We start from the raw sequence: 21,294 nt of genomic DNA, 5'->3' as shown, positions 1-21,294 counted from the left end.
TACCTACGACGATCCATATTTATCGTGTCTACAAACCTAAGTTCTAATTCACTGTCACCTTGTACAACCATTTCTTCCGAAGCTCTTTTGTAAATTTGTGCAAATGGATTTTCTAATAGAATTTCAGCTAGTTTTGACAATATTTCAGGTTTTAAGTCACTATTTTCTCGACGCCTTTGACGAATTTCTGTTGCTGTTGATGTGTCAATAATGTACAATTGGCCATACACGGGGTCTTCATCATGTTGAGGCAGCAAATCTGAGATTGAACGATAAATCTGTCCTTGAATTTTGAAACAGTATGGTCCTTTTCCTGGAATATCTTTCTTACTGGCTGAAAAATAAGCAAAAGCCATCGCACTGTTGCATTGTCGAATGAATTTATACAGTTGTGGGCTCTCTTCAAACATACTTTTAAGTTCTACATTAGTTTTTGACTGAGGAAGGTTAATAAGTCCGTTATGGCAACATGTCATAAAATGATTATTCGTTAGTTCTTCTCTAAAATGAAGAGCACTACATTGAATGCACTCTTGGTCCAGTAATCCTGCATCATGGATCTTTACATTTCTCTCGACTACCATGGGTCTCCTAAAAAGGGGTTGTAACATATATCTTGATTAAGTTCGTCATTATCTACTCTTGCTCTCCTACGCGCACTGTCATTCCTATGAACAGTTCCCCGCCTTTGTGGTATTCCCCTGGCGTTCATATTAATTACAGTACTTATAATGAAAAGAATATATATCCAGCAGCCTACATACCAAAACATTTTGAATCCCTGGTGATATTATAAAAGTATGATCGAATATGATTACTCTACGTTGTATATTCACTGCACTAAAAAAATTAACTTACGAAGGAATGCAAATACACCATTTTAGAACCAATAACATTTATAGGTTATTTTAGTTGTATATATTTACACAACCTTAACCTTAAAATGTGTAGAAATATAAAGAAAACAACATCATTTAAAATAAACTTGAACATATGATTTAAAAATAAAAACAAAACAGAAGTTAGATTTAATTTCGACTCTTTGATTATTTATACAGAATATTTATTCTATGTCGTTTATTCCTTTAACACGACAATAACGTAAAAGAATGAAAAATGAAACTTGAGTATATGATTTAAATATAAACAAAGAATTTTCCGACTAATCTTCAATATTTCAGTTTTATTATAAAGAAAGACCTTTAAAATAAGACCCCTCCCATCCTTCTACGGCCATCCAGTCACTCACAATTTCTTTACAAAAATTTGACTTACGGAATTATATATATAGATAAATAAACTCCTATCAAAAGTAATAACAGCAATTATTTTAATAAACAATGACTAAAAACTAACTAAACCTGTGGGGAAGAAAATGTTGTAATCAATTCAACTCCAACGGTATTTAGTGAACTCATCCACCTCGTAGAACACAAGATTCGTCAACTTTCTCTTCAGTCTTGTTTTAAACAAATGAGAGCTCTCCAGGCTTTTTAGTCTCTCAGGAAGAGCGTTAACCCTCGGAGTGTTATTTGTCGATGCTTCGACACATAACACACTTTGTGTAGTGTTTTGTGTCGATGCATCGACTCACAAACACTGTTTACGGCGAAAGCTCTATGACTGACAAAATCGGATTGAACTGGATCGAGTTAGGTATCGTTTTATTTGACAGATTCAGAGCTTTCTCCGGAGGTCTGTCTCTAAGCGCTTTTCATTTTAGTTCCGAAAATATTGTAGCAGACAGCTGACGTGCGTATTTGTAAACAGCTTGGTTAACCTCGCACCGATGACTGATGTGTTTTATTACGTTTATCATTGTTTTAGTGTTAAAAATCAAAAGTAGTGATATACGTGGTGCATTATAAGAAGATTTAAGTGATTTTGAAGGGCTGGTTGATGATCCTGAAGAAGTAGGTAGTGATATTGATGTGAGACTTGTAAATTATCAGCCAGATTCCTAGCTATGGTTAGGCTATGCATTCTTAGCTAAACGCTATGTACTGAAATCTGTTTTTTGCCCATAACTTATTTATTTGCAAATATACTTCCTTATATTATTATATATTTGTAATCCTCATAAAATTTAGAACAAAGAGGCTATTTTTAAATATTTATAGGCCTATAACTTATACAATTTCATTGAGCGCAAACTTATTTTTTTTTGAAAATTTTCCAAAATTTTTTTTTTACCTAAAATTTTTTTTGAAACAAATGTTCCTTATGTTTTATGTATAATATTGAAGCCCATGATTTTCCAAACAAAATGGTATATAGAACAGTATAATTAACATTGTTTTCAAGCTTCTCAGATCCGTTTTAATAAAACCTTGCAAATGAGCAAAAAATAGGCAGACATTAAGGCCAAAACAAGGGACACTTGGAGGGTTAAGGAACCCGACACCTACTTGAGAAGGGAGTTTCGCAAACGCAGCTGTGCGGTGTTGGACTGTGCAAAATTCGTACCTTGCTCTAGTTCCATAGCTGTGAGCAAATTGCTGTGAGTTAATAGCATTGCCTTGAATTGGTAAGTGTTGGAAACGGCAAAAAACCACAGTCTTCAAAATATAAAGGGAAGTTAGGGTCAAGATTCCAAGCTCCCTAAAAACAGCAAGCTTCTACAACTTAAGGAAAAATTCCTTTAAAAATTATAAATATTCCCCGATTGCAGGTTCTAACAAGTAACTTAATATAAACCTGTCTTATTCACTTCTAAAAGAAACAGTATATTCTTCAAAAATTCATAACATCACAACTACTCTGTTTACAAATCAGAATAAAAAATCAAACATATGATCATATTATGTTAGTTCCACACAGTACAGTGTAGTTAATTAAACCAAAGTCTTTTAAATAGGGGTTAATGAAACCAAAGTCTTTTAAATTGTATTCTTAACACATCCTCTTTCATGTGGACTTAAATTTGCAATGAGTCTGATGGCTCTTTTCTGGAGTATAAACACCCTTTCAAAATCTCGCTTGGCACAACCACCCCATAACCTAATTCCATAGGAAAGGTGGGGTTGAACAAGGCCATAATAGGCCATTATTAGAACTTGTTTTGTGCAGGTCTGTTTGAGATTTCTTAAGGCAAAAATACCTTATGTGATTTTGGAGCAGAGGCTATCAATGTGATCTTGCCAGTTCAGCGCCTTATCCAGGTGCATCCCTAGGAACTTGATAGAATCAACCTCCTCTAGAGAGGTGTCATCTACCATTACTGTGGGTGTAGACTCATCGGTGACGAAGTGCAAAATGAATGTAACATGTTTTTGATTTGTTTGTGCTTAAATTTTCGGATTGGAATTTTTGAATGCAGGCGTTCAAGTTGATGAAGCTTTCAATTTCAAGGGTTTCTTGGGATTTTGATTCAAAATAGAGAGTCGTGTCATCTGCATACTGTATGACCTTCCCACTGTTCATTGAGGAGTGGATGTCAACCAATAACCGTACAAAACACTTTGATATACAAAATAATTTGTTGCAGCAAACCTGCCGACTAAGCGAATTTCTATTATGTCTATATTCTATATGTCTGAATTGATTTTCAATTAAATCTATTTAAATAACATTTAGGTTTAACGAGTACCTAGGTTTGCTGCTACAAGGAAACTAGTTAAGTGTATTTTTTAGTAAAATATTAATAGCTTAGTATAAAATAAATGTATTTGCCAAGTATGATCAAAATATCGTATACTCTAATACGAGCAATGTTTGCTTGTATGTATGTATGTATGCTTGCTTGCTTGCTTGCTTGCAAACAAGATCTCGAAAACGGCTCCGACGATTTTCTTCAAATGTTGTAAATAGTTTATTTCTGGCCTAAAAACGAGTTTACTGCAGTTAGAACTGCTAACAAAAATCTAATTACGTAGAAAAATGAAACTGAAAATCACATTTTTTTAACATTAGTCTTATGGGTTGCTAGGTAACCATGTTGGCTGAATTAAATAACAAGGAAAAAGTAAACAAAAGACTTGAAGTTGTAGCATGTGTTCATAATAAGCCAACTACCCACAGTATACTAGCAAATTACAAATACATTACAAGAGGAAAAACATCACTTGTTAATATTTAGCAAAGATTATACTGAAGATTACTCGATACATTGTAGTCAAGGGCAGCAGTGCGAAGTCTGGGATCTGTTTATGACGAATAGATTAAGGTATCTGCAATCTTAAAATGCTATGGGAAGGGAAGGAAACAGGTCCGCGTCGTAGGAAGTGGTGAAGGAAGTTGTAAAGGCAATCATAAAATAATATCGGAATGGAGGGAAACAGGTCCGTGACGTAGGAAGTGATGAAGGAAGTAGTAAGGGCAAGCAGTCTGGGAGTGTGGGGACTGTTTATGACGATAAGATTAGGGTATCTGCAATCCTAAAAGCTATGTGAAGGGAGGGAAACAGGTCCGCGACGTAGGAAGTGGTGAAGCAAAGTAGTCAAGGCGAGTAGTCCGGAGTGTGGGAACTGTTTATGTTGATTAGATTAAGGTATCTGCAATACTAAAATGCTATGGGAAGGAAGGAAAACAGGTCTGCGACGTAGGAAGTGGTGAAGGAAGTAGTCAAAGCGAGCTGTCCGGAATGTGGGAACTGTTTATGACGATTAGATAAGGGTATGAGCAGTCCTAAAATGCTATGGGAAGGGAGGGAAACAGGTCCGTGACGTAGGAAGTGGTGAAGGAAGTGGTCAAGGCGAGCTGTCTGGAGTGTGGGAACTGTTTATGACGATTAGATAAGGGTATGGGCAATCCTGAAATGCTTTGGGAAGGGAGGGAAACAGGCCAGTGACGTAGGAAGTTGTGAAGGAAGTAGTTAAGGTGAGCTGTCTGGAGCGTGGGAACTGTTTATGATGATTTGATTAAGGTATTTGCAATCCTAAAATGCTATGGGAAGGGAGGAAAACAGGTCCACGACGTAGGAAGTGGTGAAGGAAGTAGTCAAGGCGAGCTGTCCGGAGTGTGGGCACTGTTTATGACGATTAGATTAAGGTATTTGCAATCCTAAAATGCTATGGGAAGGGAGGGAAACAGGTCCATGACGTAGGAAGTGGTGAAGGAAGTGGTCAAGGCGAGTAGTCCGGAGTGTGTGAACTGTTTATGACGATTAGATTAAGGTATCTCCAATCTTTAAATGTAATGGGAAGGGAGGGAAACAGGTTTGCGACGTAGGAAGTGGTGAAGGAAGTAGTAAAGGCAAGTAGTATGGAGCGTGGGAACTGTTTATGACGATTAGATTAAGGTGTCTGCAATTCTGAAATGCTATGGGAAGGGAGGAAAACAGGTCCACTACGTTGGAAGTGGTGAAGGAAGTAGTCAAGGTGAGCTGTCCGGAGTGTGGGATCTGTTAATAATGATTAGATTAAGGTATCTTAAAGTGCTTTGGGAATGCAGGGAAACAGGTCCATGACATAGGAAATGGTGTAGGACGTAGTAAAGGTGAACCGTGTGGAGTTTGGGAATAGATTTATGTATCTCCAATACTAAGACTGCTTTCAGAGTGAACTAATGATTTTCCCCGAGCAAAGCTCGGTCCCCGGGTACTATCCATGAACAAGCAAACTACAACATTTGACAATATTCTCCATAAGAATAGCATGGGAATTTTAAATTTACAATAACCGTTACCGGTACCAATAACCGTACAAAAACACTTTGATATACAAAACTATTTGTTTTTTTAAGCTCTTTAAAAAGGTCTAGAGAGAAATTGGAAAATTTTGTGCTTTGAGGGTCAAAAATTAGAAAAACCATTTTTTACCCCATAAAACCCTCAGTAAAACCCCGTTCCCATAGTCTGATCATGCTGGTTCGCGAACTCATTCAAGTTTACACCTACAACATTTAATCAAAATCGGACAAAAATTACTCAAGTTAATGAGTTCACGGATGTATATATATATACCTATAATATATACATACAAAGTACCTGGGGAAATTTATCGCTATACTCTGAGAGTATTCTTTGGTCAATGTAAATCTATAAAAAAAATCAATTATTTTGTGGTCTATTTCTTTACATCTATTTAACTTCTATTCAAATAATAATATCATAGTTTACTGAAATGATGAGAAAGAAGAGGTTTTAACAATTTGTTTGGTTCCCTTAAAGGGCCTAAACTATAGAAAATACCCAGTATTTTTCACGCTGAATTTGAAAAAGGCTATCAGTAGTAAGAAAATCTTCTCACCTTCCTTCCTTTGAAGTATTAGTCACTGCAAGAACTTTGGCTCGCTCCGAAACTACAACCGGAACCTTTAATTTATACTTAATTTTTAAAATGTAATACGTTACAATTTTCCGGAAACTCAGGACTCTCTCCAAATGAAAACAATTATATTTTTTGATTCAGCAAGAAGAACTCAGTAAGGAGACACATTATAATCCAAATTTTATTAGGTTTGGTTATATTAAACTTTTTCTATAAACAATATTTACAAACAAATGTTGGTTTGACTTTGGTGTTGGCTATTTTAAGACCAAAATTAATCTCTTGACATTTTATAAATCATCATTTAATGTAGGCCTACACTAAAGTATGTACAATGCTAAAGTATATTGATGGATTATCCTCTAAAGCAAGTATAGGCATTGGCATTTGTCGGTTTGAGACATTTGTCGACAGGCGACATGCTACGGACACATGCCGATCCAACCTCCAGAAGGTCATAAGCATAGGCATAAGCAGTTCAGAATTTATAGTAAAGAAAAAGCTGCCAAGATGAATTAAAACATGTGATTATTGTTATTTTCCCAACCTTTCTTAAAAAGGTCGAGCAGAATAATAATTATAATAAGCTTTATTTTGAAGATTCATGAGATTTGATTCATATACAGGAAAATTTTTAGAATCTTACTTATCATACTATTATTATAAATGTGAAAGTTTGTGTGTTTGTTTGTATGTTTGTTTGAAGTTCAATCACGCATTAACTACTGGTCGGATTGTGTTGAAATTTGGTATGATGATAGCTCACATTCCCGATTAACATATAGACGTATTCTTACCTCAAAAATCCTTTCGGGCTCCGCCCCAGCGGCTCTAGAGTTTCCCATGTTAACCTTATGAGTATTCATATTTAAAAGGAATTAAATAATTTTGCCAGCAGTTTCAACCACACAATTTGTTTCTATGATATTCAATAGCATTAAAAGGTTATACGGTTTACCAACAGGGTGCAGCACCATTAGTTCTTTGTACATTTATGACTACAGCTAATTTGAACCAAGCAGCAACAAAAACCTTGGTGTGAAAACTTTACTTCTTTCTATTGTTTAGGTAAAGTGTTAGAACATTATGGCTATGGTAGATGTTCAATAGTATACCGTAGATTATAGTAAACCAAATTTTCTCAAAACATGTCCTCTCTCATTGCAAATGCAAAGCACGAGTACTTAACTACAATAAGCATTGTATACCAACCCCGTACGAATGACGGGTACTCGGCTAGTTTCCTATAATCAATGACAAAATCACAGACTCAGAGTAAATAAACTAACCTCATAGTTCTATAGAATATTTTTTATTTAACCAGCTGTTAGTTAAAACAAATTATATTGCACTAAAACAAACTAAATATTTTAAAGACTGCTCAAAAAATTAGATTAATAAAATTAGAACATCTAGTATTTTACTATGTATATTTAAATAATCTATCATCGTCTTACCTAATAAATGAACGTATCAATAATTAATTATAGCATTACATATAGTATGAATAAGTCAATTCTACGTATGTCATTTCATTTTCATCCAAATGCTGAATTTGTTTCGAAAACGCTGAATGTTTACAGCTGTTACGTTAAGCAAATAGTATTATACCAAAAGCTAGAGTAGAATGTTAGCGTCAGCTGCTAGACTTTTTAAAATTTAAAACTTAATTTCTATATAACCGAAACCCTAAACTAAAATTATGGCTTCGACATTCCTTAGATCTCAAAATTATCTTTCTTTCAACACAAAAATCTTGAAAATCCGTGAAGTGGTTGGTTCAGAATCGTGAAATAAAAAAACCCTGTCACGTTTTAATATTATAGATGACTACATCCAAGAAACCTTAATAAAACTTTTATTGAAGGATTTCCATTATTCACATTTAAGGGAAACAAAAAACCATCTGAACAACATTAGGCCTTTCAATTCTGAAATTTTTTCAGGTAAATATAACTTACGTTATAACAGTAACTAGCAAAATTAATGCCAATTGAAGCAAATACAAAATTGTGATAGAGAGGTTATGCAGTAAATCAGGCAGTTCTTAAGTAATGTAAACTAAATTTTATCGCTATAAAAAAATGACCGAAATTTGTAAACGTACTGGCGACAAAGGGTAGTACCATGCGGACTACATTATCATTGACGAAGATCAACATGGACAAACTAATGCGGTTATAAGTGGGAAACATTTTTAGAATACACTAAAAAACCGGATCAACTTTAAAAAAATGATAATTATAATATTTACAAGACATGTTGATTATATGGAACTGTTAACTGTTAGGTACGTAATCTATGAGTTGAGTCTTTTAAACTCATTGGAAATTATGACTTTTATTAGTTTTTAAATAAGTTATTTGTTTTTAAATAACTACTTTACTTCTTTGCAATTACTTGATTTCGAGCAACATGTATGCTAGTAAATAAAATAAATACTTAACTCTTGATTTGATTTCAATCAATCATTGATTTAATTAAATATGCCATATGCACCATAACAGTGTTGTTATTAGGACAATTTGTTCTATGAAATAGTGTAACATAAGGCATTTTACATTAAAGTTTAAATTATTATTTATTCTTTAAGGTTTATCATGTGACTAATTAATAGAGAGTCATTATTGTACATATTATCATTAGGTTTGAATTTACCACAGATTCTAACTGTAGTTCCCACAGAAACCTTATTTTTTACCATACTAAGCCTATTCATGGCTTTATCCAAGGAAGCCAAGCTTATGTACAATGATATATGGTATAGACATACATGGTATAGAACATAGCTACCGCCCGATTGCAATTGTTCCTGCTATATCCAAAATCATCGAGAAAATAATGTACGACCAACTTGTTGCACATATTAATGTAAGTAGCTTGTTCTCAGACAGTGGCGTAACAAACTTTTACGGGCCCCCCTGCAAACTTATTTTTTGGGCCCCCCTCTCATGAGTTATTTTTAGACCACCGATACAACATAATCAAACAGATTAATCATAAAAAGAGTGGTAAATAAATTATGAAAAAATATTAAATTAAAAATTAAAACATTAAATTATAGGTTATGTCATGTCCATAAAGGGGTGTGTTAAGTATTTCAGTCGTGGTTTGATGAAAGTGTTACATCACTACATCATTATATCAATATTTGTGTTTGTAAATAGTTTTGAAATCAAATTAAAAAACCTTATTTTCCATCCGTCTATCAGAATGTTTATATCAAGGAGGTTAAAATTTTTACATTTAATTTATCACACATGTTATCAATTTTCCTGATAATTAGACTAATTCGTTAATTACAAGGCAAAAATGTGGTTCGAATTCCCCTATTAACCCCCTTAGTTGCCTTTTGCTGTATTGGCTAGGCGCTAGGCTATTAATTAACTTCTGTGTATATAAATGTCGGACTTAGTCCCTTTCAAAACTAAAAGGTTGGGCTACTCATCCTACACTCATCTCCATTAATTCTTGTCTTAAAATACCTACATTGGTATGGTCGCCATTTCAAAGTAAAGTATTAAAGTCAAACAATCAATTATTTAAGATGGGGACACCACTATGTGCGTATTTTAACTCAAATATGACTGAAGGATGGGAAAGTATTAATTTATTAGGTTAGTTTAATCTTTGGTTATAATTAACTCATACACTAAAAGCTGGTTAATTTAATATATTGACATACTTTTATCACAGGCTAAAATAGCCCATTGCATTTTTATTTTATCTTTGTATGGATTTCAAGCGTCTTATTACGTTGTAAGCGTTTATCTTACAACAAATGTCTTTAGTAGTATGTTTTCTGTGGTATTGGTTAATTGTGAGGTAAAATATTATATGGGTTAACAAACAAAGTCAGTAGAGTAGCAGTATATTGTATTTAACAAAATACAATCAATATTAGGACAAAACTAAAATGTAAAATAATACAATATTAAAAGCCCCAGCCAACGTTCATGACTCCAGGCTCCAAAGTAACAAAATGTTTGCAGACGACATAAGCAGTGTACGAAACCACCGAGAAGTCAAATATTTCTCGGTGACGAAAGTAAGATTGCATAATAATCAAAGACCCACGTTATATCACGTTAAATTTGTCACCCTTGTTCGTTATCAATGAAGAGGCCTAACAAAATTAAACGATAACTGATAACAACATATTATTAATAACATCAATGTTATTACTTGTTCAATACAATTATTGAATGATTGATGATACATTTAAATAAGAATGAACTCCAATTTTTCGGCCCCACTCGTCTCATGGGCCTCTCTGCTCACCGGTTCGCGGGCCCCCTCAGCTCCCGGGCCCCCCCGCATCGCGGGCCCTGCGGGCCCTTCTGTTACGCCACTGTTCTCAGATTCTCAACACGGCTTCAGGAGGGGCCGCTCCACTACCACTGCAGTGTTACGACTGGTTGAAAGGATTACAAACGCCTTTGAACATGAAGAGCCCTTAGGCCTAGTCCTACTGGACCTGAGCAAAGCGTTTGATGTGGTGTCACACGAAGTCCTTCTGGAAAAACTTGAAGCCTACGGAGTGGAAGGTACTGTGCTTGCTACATTTTCTTCTTACCTTAAGAATCGAAGACAGGTGGTTGCAATTGACGGGGCTCTTTCGGGAGAACGCAGGGTGGAACACGGTGTCCCGCAGGGCTCGCTACTTGGACCTCTCCTGTTCTTGCTAATGGTGAATGACTTTGGGTGTGGTGACGAGGCTCTCATGTATGCGGACGATACTACCCTTGTATTAGGTGGAAGCTCGGTGACGGAAATTGAGAGAAAGATGGCCTTGGAGCTGACCTCCGCCGAGAAATGGTTTAAGACCAATAGACTTCAGCTAAATGTCAACAAGACCCAAACACTCATCTGCACCTTGGGTAGAACTCCGCCTGCGAACATCGTACCTAAAGTAAAACTTCTTGGATTTTTGATTGATAGACGGCTTAACTGGCAGAGCCATACGGAAGAGATGTCAAAAAAGCTCTCAAGGGTAGTATCTCTACTTCGCAAATTGAGGAACAGCCTAACTGAATCTTATCTCTTGACCATCTACTACGGCCTTTTCCATAGCCATCTGAGTTACGGCATACTGCTCTGGGGCCACTCCCCAAGCTGTAGGGCAGTGCTGAGGTTACAGAAGGCGGCCATGCGAGTCATCACTTCTAGTGACCGGCGTGAGCACAGCAAACCCATCTTCAGGAGATTAGGCGTGCCTACAGTCCATTCGATGTACATTTTATCCTCATTGGTACATGTCAAGAAGAATTTGAGCGAGCTTACAACCAGAGGCGATGTCCACTACCACGCTACACGTGGCTCTACCAAGTTAGATGTACCGAGAACACGCCTAACAAGCACACAACGCCGTTTCCCTGCCATGGCATTGAAGCTGTTTAACAAGCTGCCGGAGGACTTGAGAAACCTTGAGACCAAGAAGTTTGAGGGAAAAATGAAAGACCAACTTACTCAGTCGGCCTATTTCTCCATCAAGGATTTTCTTGAGGATAAACTAGTGAGTAACTGACTCAAACCCCTATTCCACCCGCCAAGTTTGTGAGTTATTTGTACATAATATTATTTGAAATTTGACAAGAACATTTTATTTTGCTATTTTAATTTAAAATTAAGAAAACTGACGCAGTTAATCCAGTAAACCTGGTCAAAAACGAAGAGATGGTATTAAGGTATTAAGTATTAAGGATACACCATACCGGTAAGCTAAGTGTGTCAAATTCATTTGACAGGTTATCAATTACAGCTAAGTTAGTTTAAGGTTGGATCGGCATGTGTCCGTAGCATGTCGCCTGTCGACAAATGTCTCAAACCGACAAATGCCAATGCCTACCCTTGCTTTAGAGGCTAATCCATCAATATACTTCAGCATTGTACATACTTTAGTGTAGGCCTACATTAAATGATGATTTATAAAATGTCAAGAGATTAATTTTGGTCTTAAAATAGCCAACACCAAAGTCAAACCAACATTTGTTTGTAAATATTGTTTATAGAAAAAGTTTAATATAACCAAACCTAATAAAAATTGGATTATAATGTGTCTCCTTACTGAGTTCTTCTTGCTGAATCAAAAAATATAATTGTTTTCATTTGGAGAGAGTCCTGAGTTTCCGGAAAATTGTAACGTATTACATTTTAAAAATTAAGTATAAATTAAAGGTTCCGGTTGTAGTTTTGGAGCGAGCCAAAGTTCTTGCAGTGACTAATACTTCAAAGGAAGGAAGGTGAGAAGATTTTCTTACTACTGATAGCCTTTTTCAAATTCAGCATGAAAAATACTGGGTATTTTCTATAGTTTGGGCCCTTTAAGGGAACCAAACAAATTGTTAAAACCTCTTCTTTCTCATCATTTCAGTAAACTATGATATTATTATTTGAATAGAAGTTAAATAGATGTAAAGAAATAGACCACAAAATAATTGATTTTTTTTATAGATTTACATTGACCAAAGAATACTCTCAGAGTATAGCGATAAAGTTCCCCAGGTACTTTGTATGTATATGTTATAGGTATATATATATATACATCCGTGAACTCATTAACTTGAGTAATTTTTGTCCGATTTTGATTAAATTTGGTAGGTGTAAACTTGAATGAGTTCGCGAACCAGCATGATCAGACTATGGGAACGGGGTTTTACTGAGGGTTTTATGGGGTAAAAAATGGTTTTTCTAATTTTTGACCCTCAAAGCACAAAATTTTCCAATTTCTCTCTAGACCTTTTTAAAGAGCTTAAAAAAACAAATAATTTTGTATATCAAAGTGTTTTTGTACGGTTATTGTAAATTTAAAATTCCCATGTTATTCTTATGGAGAATATTGTCAAATGTTGTAGTTTGCTTGTTTATGGATATATTTTGATCATACTTGGCAAATTCATTTATTTTATACTAAGCTATTAATATTTTACTAAAAAATACACTTAATTAGTTTCCTTGTAGCAGCAAACCTAAGTACTCGTTAAACCTAGATGTTATTTAAATAGATTTAATTGAAAATCAATTCAGACAAATAGAAATTCGCTTAGTCGGCAGGTTTGCTGTGGCGGGGGTATTTTATAACCTTATTTAGCTATGTAAATCAAAACTGTAAAATACTGTACCTAATGGATTATGTTTTATCATAGACTAACCATACAAGTTGACTTCCCATCCCATTGTAAATTTTGAAGCTCGTTTTTCGTGTCTAGTTCATGTCCGGTGACACTGACTGCTAGTGTTGACGACATTTTGTTTCTATTATTTTAGAGTTAAATTTTTGATTTGTGCCTTACTGTTTGGTTATATAGCTAGAGGACGAGTTATTGTTTATGATTAGATCATTTTATTTGGTTAACCCATTGGCGCTGACTCACGTGCTGGTTACGTGGTGGCTGCGCTGGACTGAGCACCGACTCACGCGCTGGTTACGTTGTCTATATTTGACAACGTTCTGTCTATGGTTCTGTTCACTTATTTCCGAAAAAATCCAACAAATAGTGTTGGAGTGATTTCTCGGGACTTATTCACGACACAACTACATATTTTTCAGTTTTAGACGTTGGCTAACCTGATTATATCCAAACTTTGGTTATGTTATCAGCTAGATTTATGATTGTTTTGCTCGCCAGCTGACTAACCTTATTTAGCTATCAGCGTTGTGTAACTTGTTTACTTTGTTGTTGTTTTTATTGTGTGAAGTAATTATAGATAATTATAAGTGAGGATAATTTGCATACTTCTGAAACTGGTCGTTCCTGAACAGTGATGATGCACTTGGTTGTGATAGTGATGTTAGTGAGGAAGACAAAATCGCAAAAACACTACACCGATTTACTACCGTTGGATACAAATGACAATGAAAGTAGGCCTAGTGGTGATGAATTTGATTTTCAAATTACTGATGATTGGATTGAGGATGTTGGTGTATCTTCAAACAATGAGGGAAGTTCTAGGCCTACTCTAACTCCTTCATGTAGGCTATCCCCAAAATTACCTACGGTAAGGTCTAAGACAATTTTTTCTATGTTATTACTTATAAAAGTAAACAACTTGTGATATTTCTACGTAGGGAACCAATTGAACTTTATGATAATAGTGTCATTTGGTGTCTGGATTAATCTTGAAATTTGTAAATTAAGTTTACTTTGAAAAAATTATTTTTAAAATTTTATTTTTTAAAATTTTAATGTTTTAATTTTATACTTTGATTATCCAATTAGCACTTTTATTGTAGACAATTTTACTGTGAACAAAATTGTGAAAGAATTATTAGTTTATCACTTAAGGTTTTCTTTCTATAACAATTAGAGTAAAAGTCTACAAATTCGGTAAATTAATTGCTGACCAAGGGTACTGCAGGCAGCCCATTAATTCCTTCCTTAATGGGTTAAATGGGGTTTTAAATGACTGAAATAACAAGAAACAAATTGTAAACAAAACACAACCTCTACAGTAGACTGGACAGAACTAACAATAAAAATGGCTTCAGCTGTTCCATAAGGATGAGAAATCTACTAAGGGATTATGTTTGATCTATGACTGTACCTATTCGATCACTGGTCGTTTCCAAATTGCGACTTAAATGTAAACTTAAGACTTTCTCTTTATTATTTGATCAGTGGTCATTATCCAAATTTTTTCCTTTGTACTGTGTTTAGATCGTGGCTTGATTTTAGCATATGCTATGATTCTTTGTTTTGTTTACATTTACGTAGTAATTATGTAACCATCATGGCAACCCATAAGGCCAATGTTAAAATGTATAAACTTTGAGTTACTTTTAAATTAAATAGGCATTATCAAAAATTTAAATTGGTTTCGTCTAAACTATCCAAACATTTCACAAAACAATCTTGGTAAGTTTGGCTAATATATGTTCAGCCGTTATTGAGATTATATGTTAGAAAGTTTGCATTGAAGTTGATTGAAGTTTGATTGAATTGATTAACAAGTATTTTTCCTAAGTGAGTTGAAACAAAATTTATATCAGTTAGTTTCCCGAAAAATGTATTGAAGTATAATACTGATAGTATTTTTTTACCATGACTGCTTGGAATGCATTGTATACTGTACAATACATAAAGTCAGAGGTAGTAGACACAAATATTTTGAGTTAACACTACCAGAGGTGTGTTATGTTTTATCCATATTCTTGCAACTAAATATAATTTAAAGGCAAATAAGGATATACTCTACCTCTGTAAAGCTTTTTCCTCATCCTCAGGAATATATCCAGGAGTACTTGGCCTTTGGACCTGAAGAGCTTCCCAAATATCAACCTAAAACAGTAACCAAAATCTTTACCTCCATGACAAGATCCGAACCTCACACTTAGTTTATCAGATAGCAAATCCACCATTAGAATTCTCCCGGGCATTTATTATTTATGAGTTGGAAGTTGAAACCACCATTCTTTTGGATGGGAAAGTAGCAAACATGGATTTTTTGTTCAGAAATCATAAATAACACTCCAACAGTAAATCCTGTTATCTTTAAGAAATCAAACATGGTCGCTGTTTTGAGGCTCAGAAAGGATTCATATCGACATGAGAGCTAAAGCCTTACAGCTATATGACTGTAGGTATAAACATCACTTTAAAAAGTTGTTTGTTATAAGCTATAAGGGAGGTTGATGAGCATTTAACCCTTCACATACTTGACGGTAGAATATTTGCTGAACAAGTTAATTATAATATTTACTTCTATTGCTACTAATTGCAGCTTTTGATGAAAACAGCTGATGGTTTTCATCCAATTGTGTTACACTGAAAGTTTAAAACAACAGACATTAACAGATGATTTTAGCAGCACGGCTTACTGTTCTCCCAGGAGAATTAAGTGGTCTGCCAAGCACAAACAAGGCCTCTCAATGCCTTGCTCCCTTGGCTTTACTCTGCGAAGGGAGATTTTGTTCATAAATCCTATAGGCTACTTAAAACTTATTTGTTATTTTCTTATAAAATAAATCTATATCTATATCTATTACTTATTTAATACGCAAGCAGGTTTTTTGTGACAATTACTCCTCCGAAACTACTGAATCGATTTACATGTTTTTGGTGTCATTGGAAAGAGTGTAACGTGAAGTTGTGCAAGAAACTTTCTTTTTAAGGAAATAATTAGAGAGTGAGGCCCTGGGGCCCTTTGAAGTTTCGTATTTCTCCATAAGATTAACATGGGAAACAAACATTGTTATGAAACTCCAGCTGTTGTCAGAAATTAAAAGTGAGAAGAAGAACATATGTTGATTGTAAACAGTCAATAAGTTTGCTAATTTTAACAGTTAGTTACTTTGCTACAAACATTTACTTACTTGGTTGAATTGGGTTGGCGTAAATAATGGCGTAAATATTACAATGGAAAAAAGGGAGAGAGCCTGGATAAATTGGTATACTAAAAAGAAAACTGAATTAAGACTGTGCTGCATTTCTTATTAATCATTGGAAGAGCCGATTTGCAAACTATGGAAATATAGGGATTGACATGTTTTTGGTGTCATTGGAAAGAGCGTAACGTGAATTTGTGCAGGAAACTTTCTTTTTAGGGAAATAATTAAAGGGTGAGACGCTGGGGCCCTTTAAAGTTTCGTATTTCTCCATAAGATTAACATGGGGAACAAAAATTGTTTTGAAACTCCAGCTGTTGTCAGAAATTAAATATTAATAGTTGGTCTCCATGGAAGCATGAGAAAATTCACAATGTTTACATTTGCTTTGACATTTAAATGTAAACAACCAAAACTGTCAAATCCTATTTCACAATTTCAAAACAGCTGATAAAAAAAAAAAAACAACTATGTGGTAGGTTTATTTAATCCTTAACTTTATGATAGACTAGCTGTGTACCCGTTCTACGCACGGGATCTTATAGTAGCCTATTCAGTTGAAACCATATATAAAGAACAGCAGTTGGTTTGCATATTTTTAGATATGCTGGCCAAACTATTATACATAACTTCATTTAATGTTGTTTGTTGTTGTTCCGGATCGGTATGACAATCAATAAAAGGTTAAATTACCTGTGTCCGCCGGTCGATCCTAATGTATCCTATTACAGGAGATGCATTCCGGCGAAATTAAATCCATCATCAGTCCTAATATAAGTTCTTGAGCTTCCCCATTAGGTGCGTCTTGGAGTTTTTGAAACACATACACGAACTATACACTTAGACACATGACGAATAAAACATAAATACACGGTAGGCCTACTTTTATTTTTGCAATGGATATGTAGACGCGTCGGTCGTGTGCCGAGTCACGACTGAAAACGCTCATTTGAAAAATGTTAGTTTCCCAGCCATATACAACACTGATTCAAGGTCTTTTTCCCGGTTATCAATACTCAAGAACAATTTTATACACAAAGAATCTCTATTTTTATTTACGGTTACCCTACAAATTATTGCACTTGCGATTAATTAAATCAGTTATGTAAGGAAAAACGTTTTTAATCTTACTTGGTTTGGATTTGCTTTCAAAACGTGATCGGAATTGGTTACGGTATTTGTCACTGAGCTAAAATTATAACTGGAGGTAGCACTGCCATGGCAGAAGTCTGTCAAGAGCGTGTCGCTGATTTTGTTAGGTTGGTATAGCAGTGAGTTTTTTTAACCAATAGCATGGCTTCTATAACTAGGTTGGTATAGCAGTGAGTTTTCTTAACCAATAAGATGGCTTCTTATAACTCACACCTCACGCAAACATGGCGGCTGGCGACACGCATCTTTGACATTCAGTGAGTTCCAGTTAGAATTATAGCTCAGTGGTGTACACAACATTCAATGTAAACATATCAGTGACAGCTAGAAGAAATAATCTTGATTCGAACAGCTGTTTGTTATTTCATAGATGAATACGTGATAAACATTGGGAAAAAGGAGGAAACTTTAAAAAAAATCGCACAAAATTGGGTTTTTAAACGTCCGTCATTTTATTTACAAAGTAGTGACGCCATATTTTAATGGCTAAAGACAATCTCGCCAATCCAGTGAATACATTAAAATTATTTGGAACTTGATAGGTACTCTCGTTTTTCAGGAGAAGGCCGCGTAAAATGGCTCTTGGGCCGTAACAGACTGGAAGAGAGACAGAAATTTAGATGAGACTTGTTTCGGTTTCTTTAATGTATAAAACGTAAAAATAACCTAAAAGTTTATGATTTTGAGCAATGTACAGACAAAACTCTAATTTTATTTATATAGATTATTTATTATAAATCTATTTCAACGATTATGAAACAGATTTTCCTGTTGCGAAGCAAACATTAATAGTGAGAAGAACATTTGTTAATTGTAAACAGTCAATGTGTAAATTATCTATGTTGTATTAAAAATGTGTATTGTTTTGGTTGTTGGTTAGTGTTTAATGATATAAGTTATTAGTTATTGAATTTTTATTTTAAGGATTTGGCATATGAGTAAGCCTATGATAAATAGCACCATTTCAGAGTTCTGCCAGTTTTTGCCTAACTCTGTCGTGTAGAGTTTAAAGTGGCCTATACCTCATTGTCTACAAATTGGCTAAATAACTTGGGTACGGTACTTTACTTTACTTTACTTTATTTGGAAAATGTCAAGTGCACCAGTGGTTGTGTATTAAAATAATAAACCAGCACAATCTAAAAGACTGATAATATTCAGTTTAATTTTGTTATCTCTGGATTGCTGACAAAATATTTTTAGATAGAGGTTAAAGGAACCTCTAATCAGGCATTGCCTTAGAGGCCCAATATTTTCTCTGTTGCAGTTTAATTTGAAAGGAGAAGAAATAGAAATAAATTAATTTGAATTTGAATTTTATAAAAGCTGGCAGTCTTTTTACGTTGACTTAAATTGTAAGCTTGTCCATGGGCAGTTTGATTGTTAAAAATTAACCCTTTAAACTGGAATAGGACTGTTATATAAATTGTGAGTATTTCCATAAGTTAATAATCTTTTAGTTGACTCTTTTAAAATCATCGGAAATTATGACTGTTATTAGTTTTTAAACAAGTTATTTGTTTATAAATAACTCCTGTAATTATTTGCAATTGCTCGATTTCGAGCAACATGTACACTAGTACTTATTTAATACGCAAGCAGATTTTTTTTGACAATTACTCCTCCGAAACTACTGAACCGATTGTCATGTTTTTGGTGTCATTGGAAAGAGCGTAGCGTGAAGTTGTGCAGGAAACTTTCTTTTTAGGGAAATAATGAGAGAGTGAGGCCCTGGAGCCATTTAAATTTTCTTATTTCTCAATAAGATTAACATGGGAAACAAAAATTGTTATGAAACTCCAGCTGTTGTCAGAAATCAAAAGTGAGAAGAAGAGCATAGGTTAATTGTCAACAGTCAATAAGTTTGCTAATAAAACAGTTTGCTACAAATATTTGCTGACTTCGTTGAAGTTCGTTTTAAAATAACGCCTGTAATACTTAGCAATTGCTCGAATTCGAGCAACAGGGACACTAGTACTTATTTAATACGCAAGCAGGTTTTTTGTGACAATTACTCCTCCGAAACTACTGAACCGATTGACATGTTTTTGGTGTCATTGGAATGAGCGTAACGTGAAGTTGTGCAGGAAACTTTCTTTTTAGAGAAATACTTAGAGAGTGAGGCCCTGGGGCCCTTTAAAGTTTCATATTTCTCCATAAGATTAACATGGGAAACAAAAATTGTTATGAAACTCCTGCTGCTGTCAGCAATTAAAAGTGAAAAGAACATAATATGTTAATTGTAAACATTTGCTAATTTAACAGTTTGCTACAAACATTTACTGACTTGGTTGAAGTTAAATATTTACCCTTTAAATTTGGGTTGGCGTAAATATTACAATGGAAAAAACCAGAGAGCCTGGATAAATTGATATACTTAAAAGATAACTGAGTTAACACTGTGCTGCATTTCTTAGTAATCATTGAAATAGCCGATTTGCAAACTATGGAAACATAGGAAAGTCATAGAACACCACCAAGGAGAAGAAATAGAAATAATGTTTTTTTTTAGCATTTATAATTGTTATTATGGACAACCTAATGCGGCTATGAGTAAGGCTATTTGTAGAAAACACTAAATAAACAAGATCAGCTTTTGAAAATCTATACTATTATAAAGAAGAGGTGGTGTCTGTGTGTGTGTGTTTGTATGAGGTAATCTCAAAAACTACTGAACCGACTGGGCTCAAATTGCACACAAATGAAGCTACAATCAATCAATCAATCAATCAATCAATCTTTATTTGCCATAAGGATACATTTACATATCATTGACAAAGTCTATTTGCAGTTTTCAAACCAAGTCTTAAAATAAACATACTATTGAATATTACAATTAACATTCAACTCCATTCACATTCTTAACTTAAATTAAAACCAAACTAAAGGACAATTTCTCCCAGTTTAAAATAATCATCCAGACTATAAAAAGGGTTCTGAAGTAGATAATTATAAAACATAGCCTTAAATTTGTTAATTGAATGAAAATTTAGATTATTTTTTACTGAATTATATACTTTAATTGATAAAATTATGTGGCAATTACTAGTTTTACTAAGACGATGGGATTCTAACAGCGCAGTATTTTTAAAACGAGTGTTGTGACTGTGATTATTAAATTGAAGATATTCAGGGTTTTTTAATATATAAACAATCAGATCATAAATGAACAAATTAACTGCAGTTTGAATTTGCAGGTCTATAAAAAGAGGTTTGCAATGATCAGGGTGCGTCCCTGTCATAGCTCTTAAAGCCCTTTTTTGGAGAATCAAAATTTCTTTTATTCTACCACTACCACCCCAAAGCACCAATCCGTATCTCATGATTGACTGGAAGTACGCAAAATAGGCCGTCCTTACATATTTCTTAGGAACCTGATTTACAAGACGATCTAAAAGATGCACCACACGAGACAATCTTGAAGATAAATAATCTATGTGAGCATTCCATGTGAGTTGATTATCAATTTGAAGGCCCAAAAATTTTACAGCTGTGCTATTATTTAGATCACTCATAGTGGGGATTTGTTTTAGTGTAAAAATCATGTTTTGGGTTTTTTCTTCATTAAGCAAAAAACCATTCGCATTAAACCAATTTGATGCTTTTAGC

The 21,294-nt window shown here is 34.4% G+C and overlaps 1 protein-coding gene across 5 annotated transcripts in view; it reads right to left on the bottom strand.

The window, feature by feature from the left end:
* LOC128982911 (ankyrin repeat domain-containing protein 13D) overlaps positions 1-21,294 on the bottom strand; it is a 222,057-nt gene that overhangs the window by 23,391 nt on the left and 177,372 nt on the right. For all 5 annotated transcript variants that reach the window (XM_054401977.1, XM_054401978.1, XM_054401979.1 and 2 more), the window contains one exon: positions 15,405-15,487. In XM_054401977.1, coding sequence (XP_054257952.1) covers positions 15,405-15,487 — 83 coding nt within the window. The remainder of the gene's footprint in view (positions 1-15,404; positions 15,488-21,294) is intronic.

This window comes from Macrosteles quadrilineatus, unplaced genomic scaffold (genome assembly GCF_028750875.1).
Source record: "Macrosteles quadrilineatus isolate MER2022 unplaced genomic scaffold, UCM_ALF_1.0 Scaffold_1__1_contigs__length_201487025, whole genome shotgun sequence".
Classification (NCBI taxonomy): Eukaryota; Metazoa; Arthropoda; class Insecta; order Hemiptera; family Cicadellidae; genus Macrosteles; species Macrosteles quadrilineatus.
This window is presented reverse-complemented; position numbering and strand designations above follow the sequence as displayed.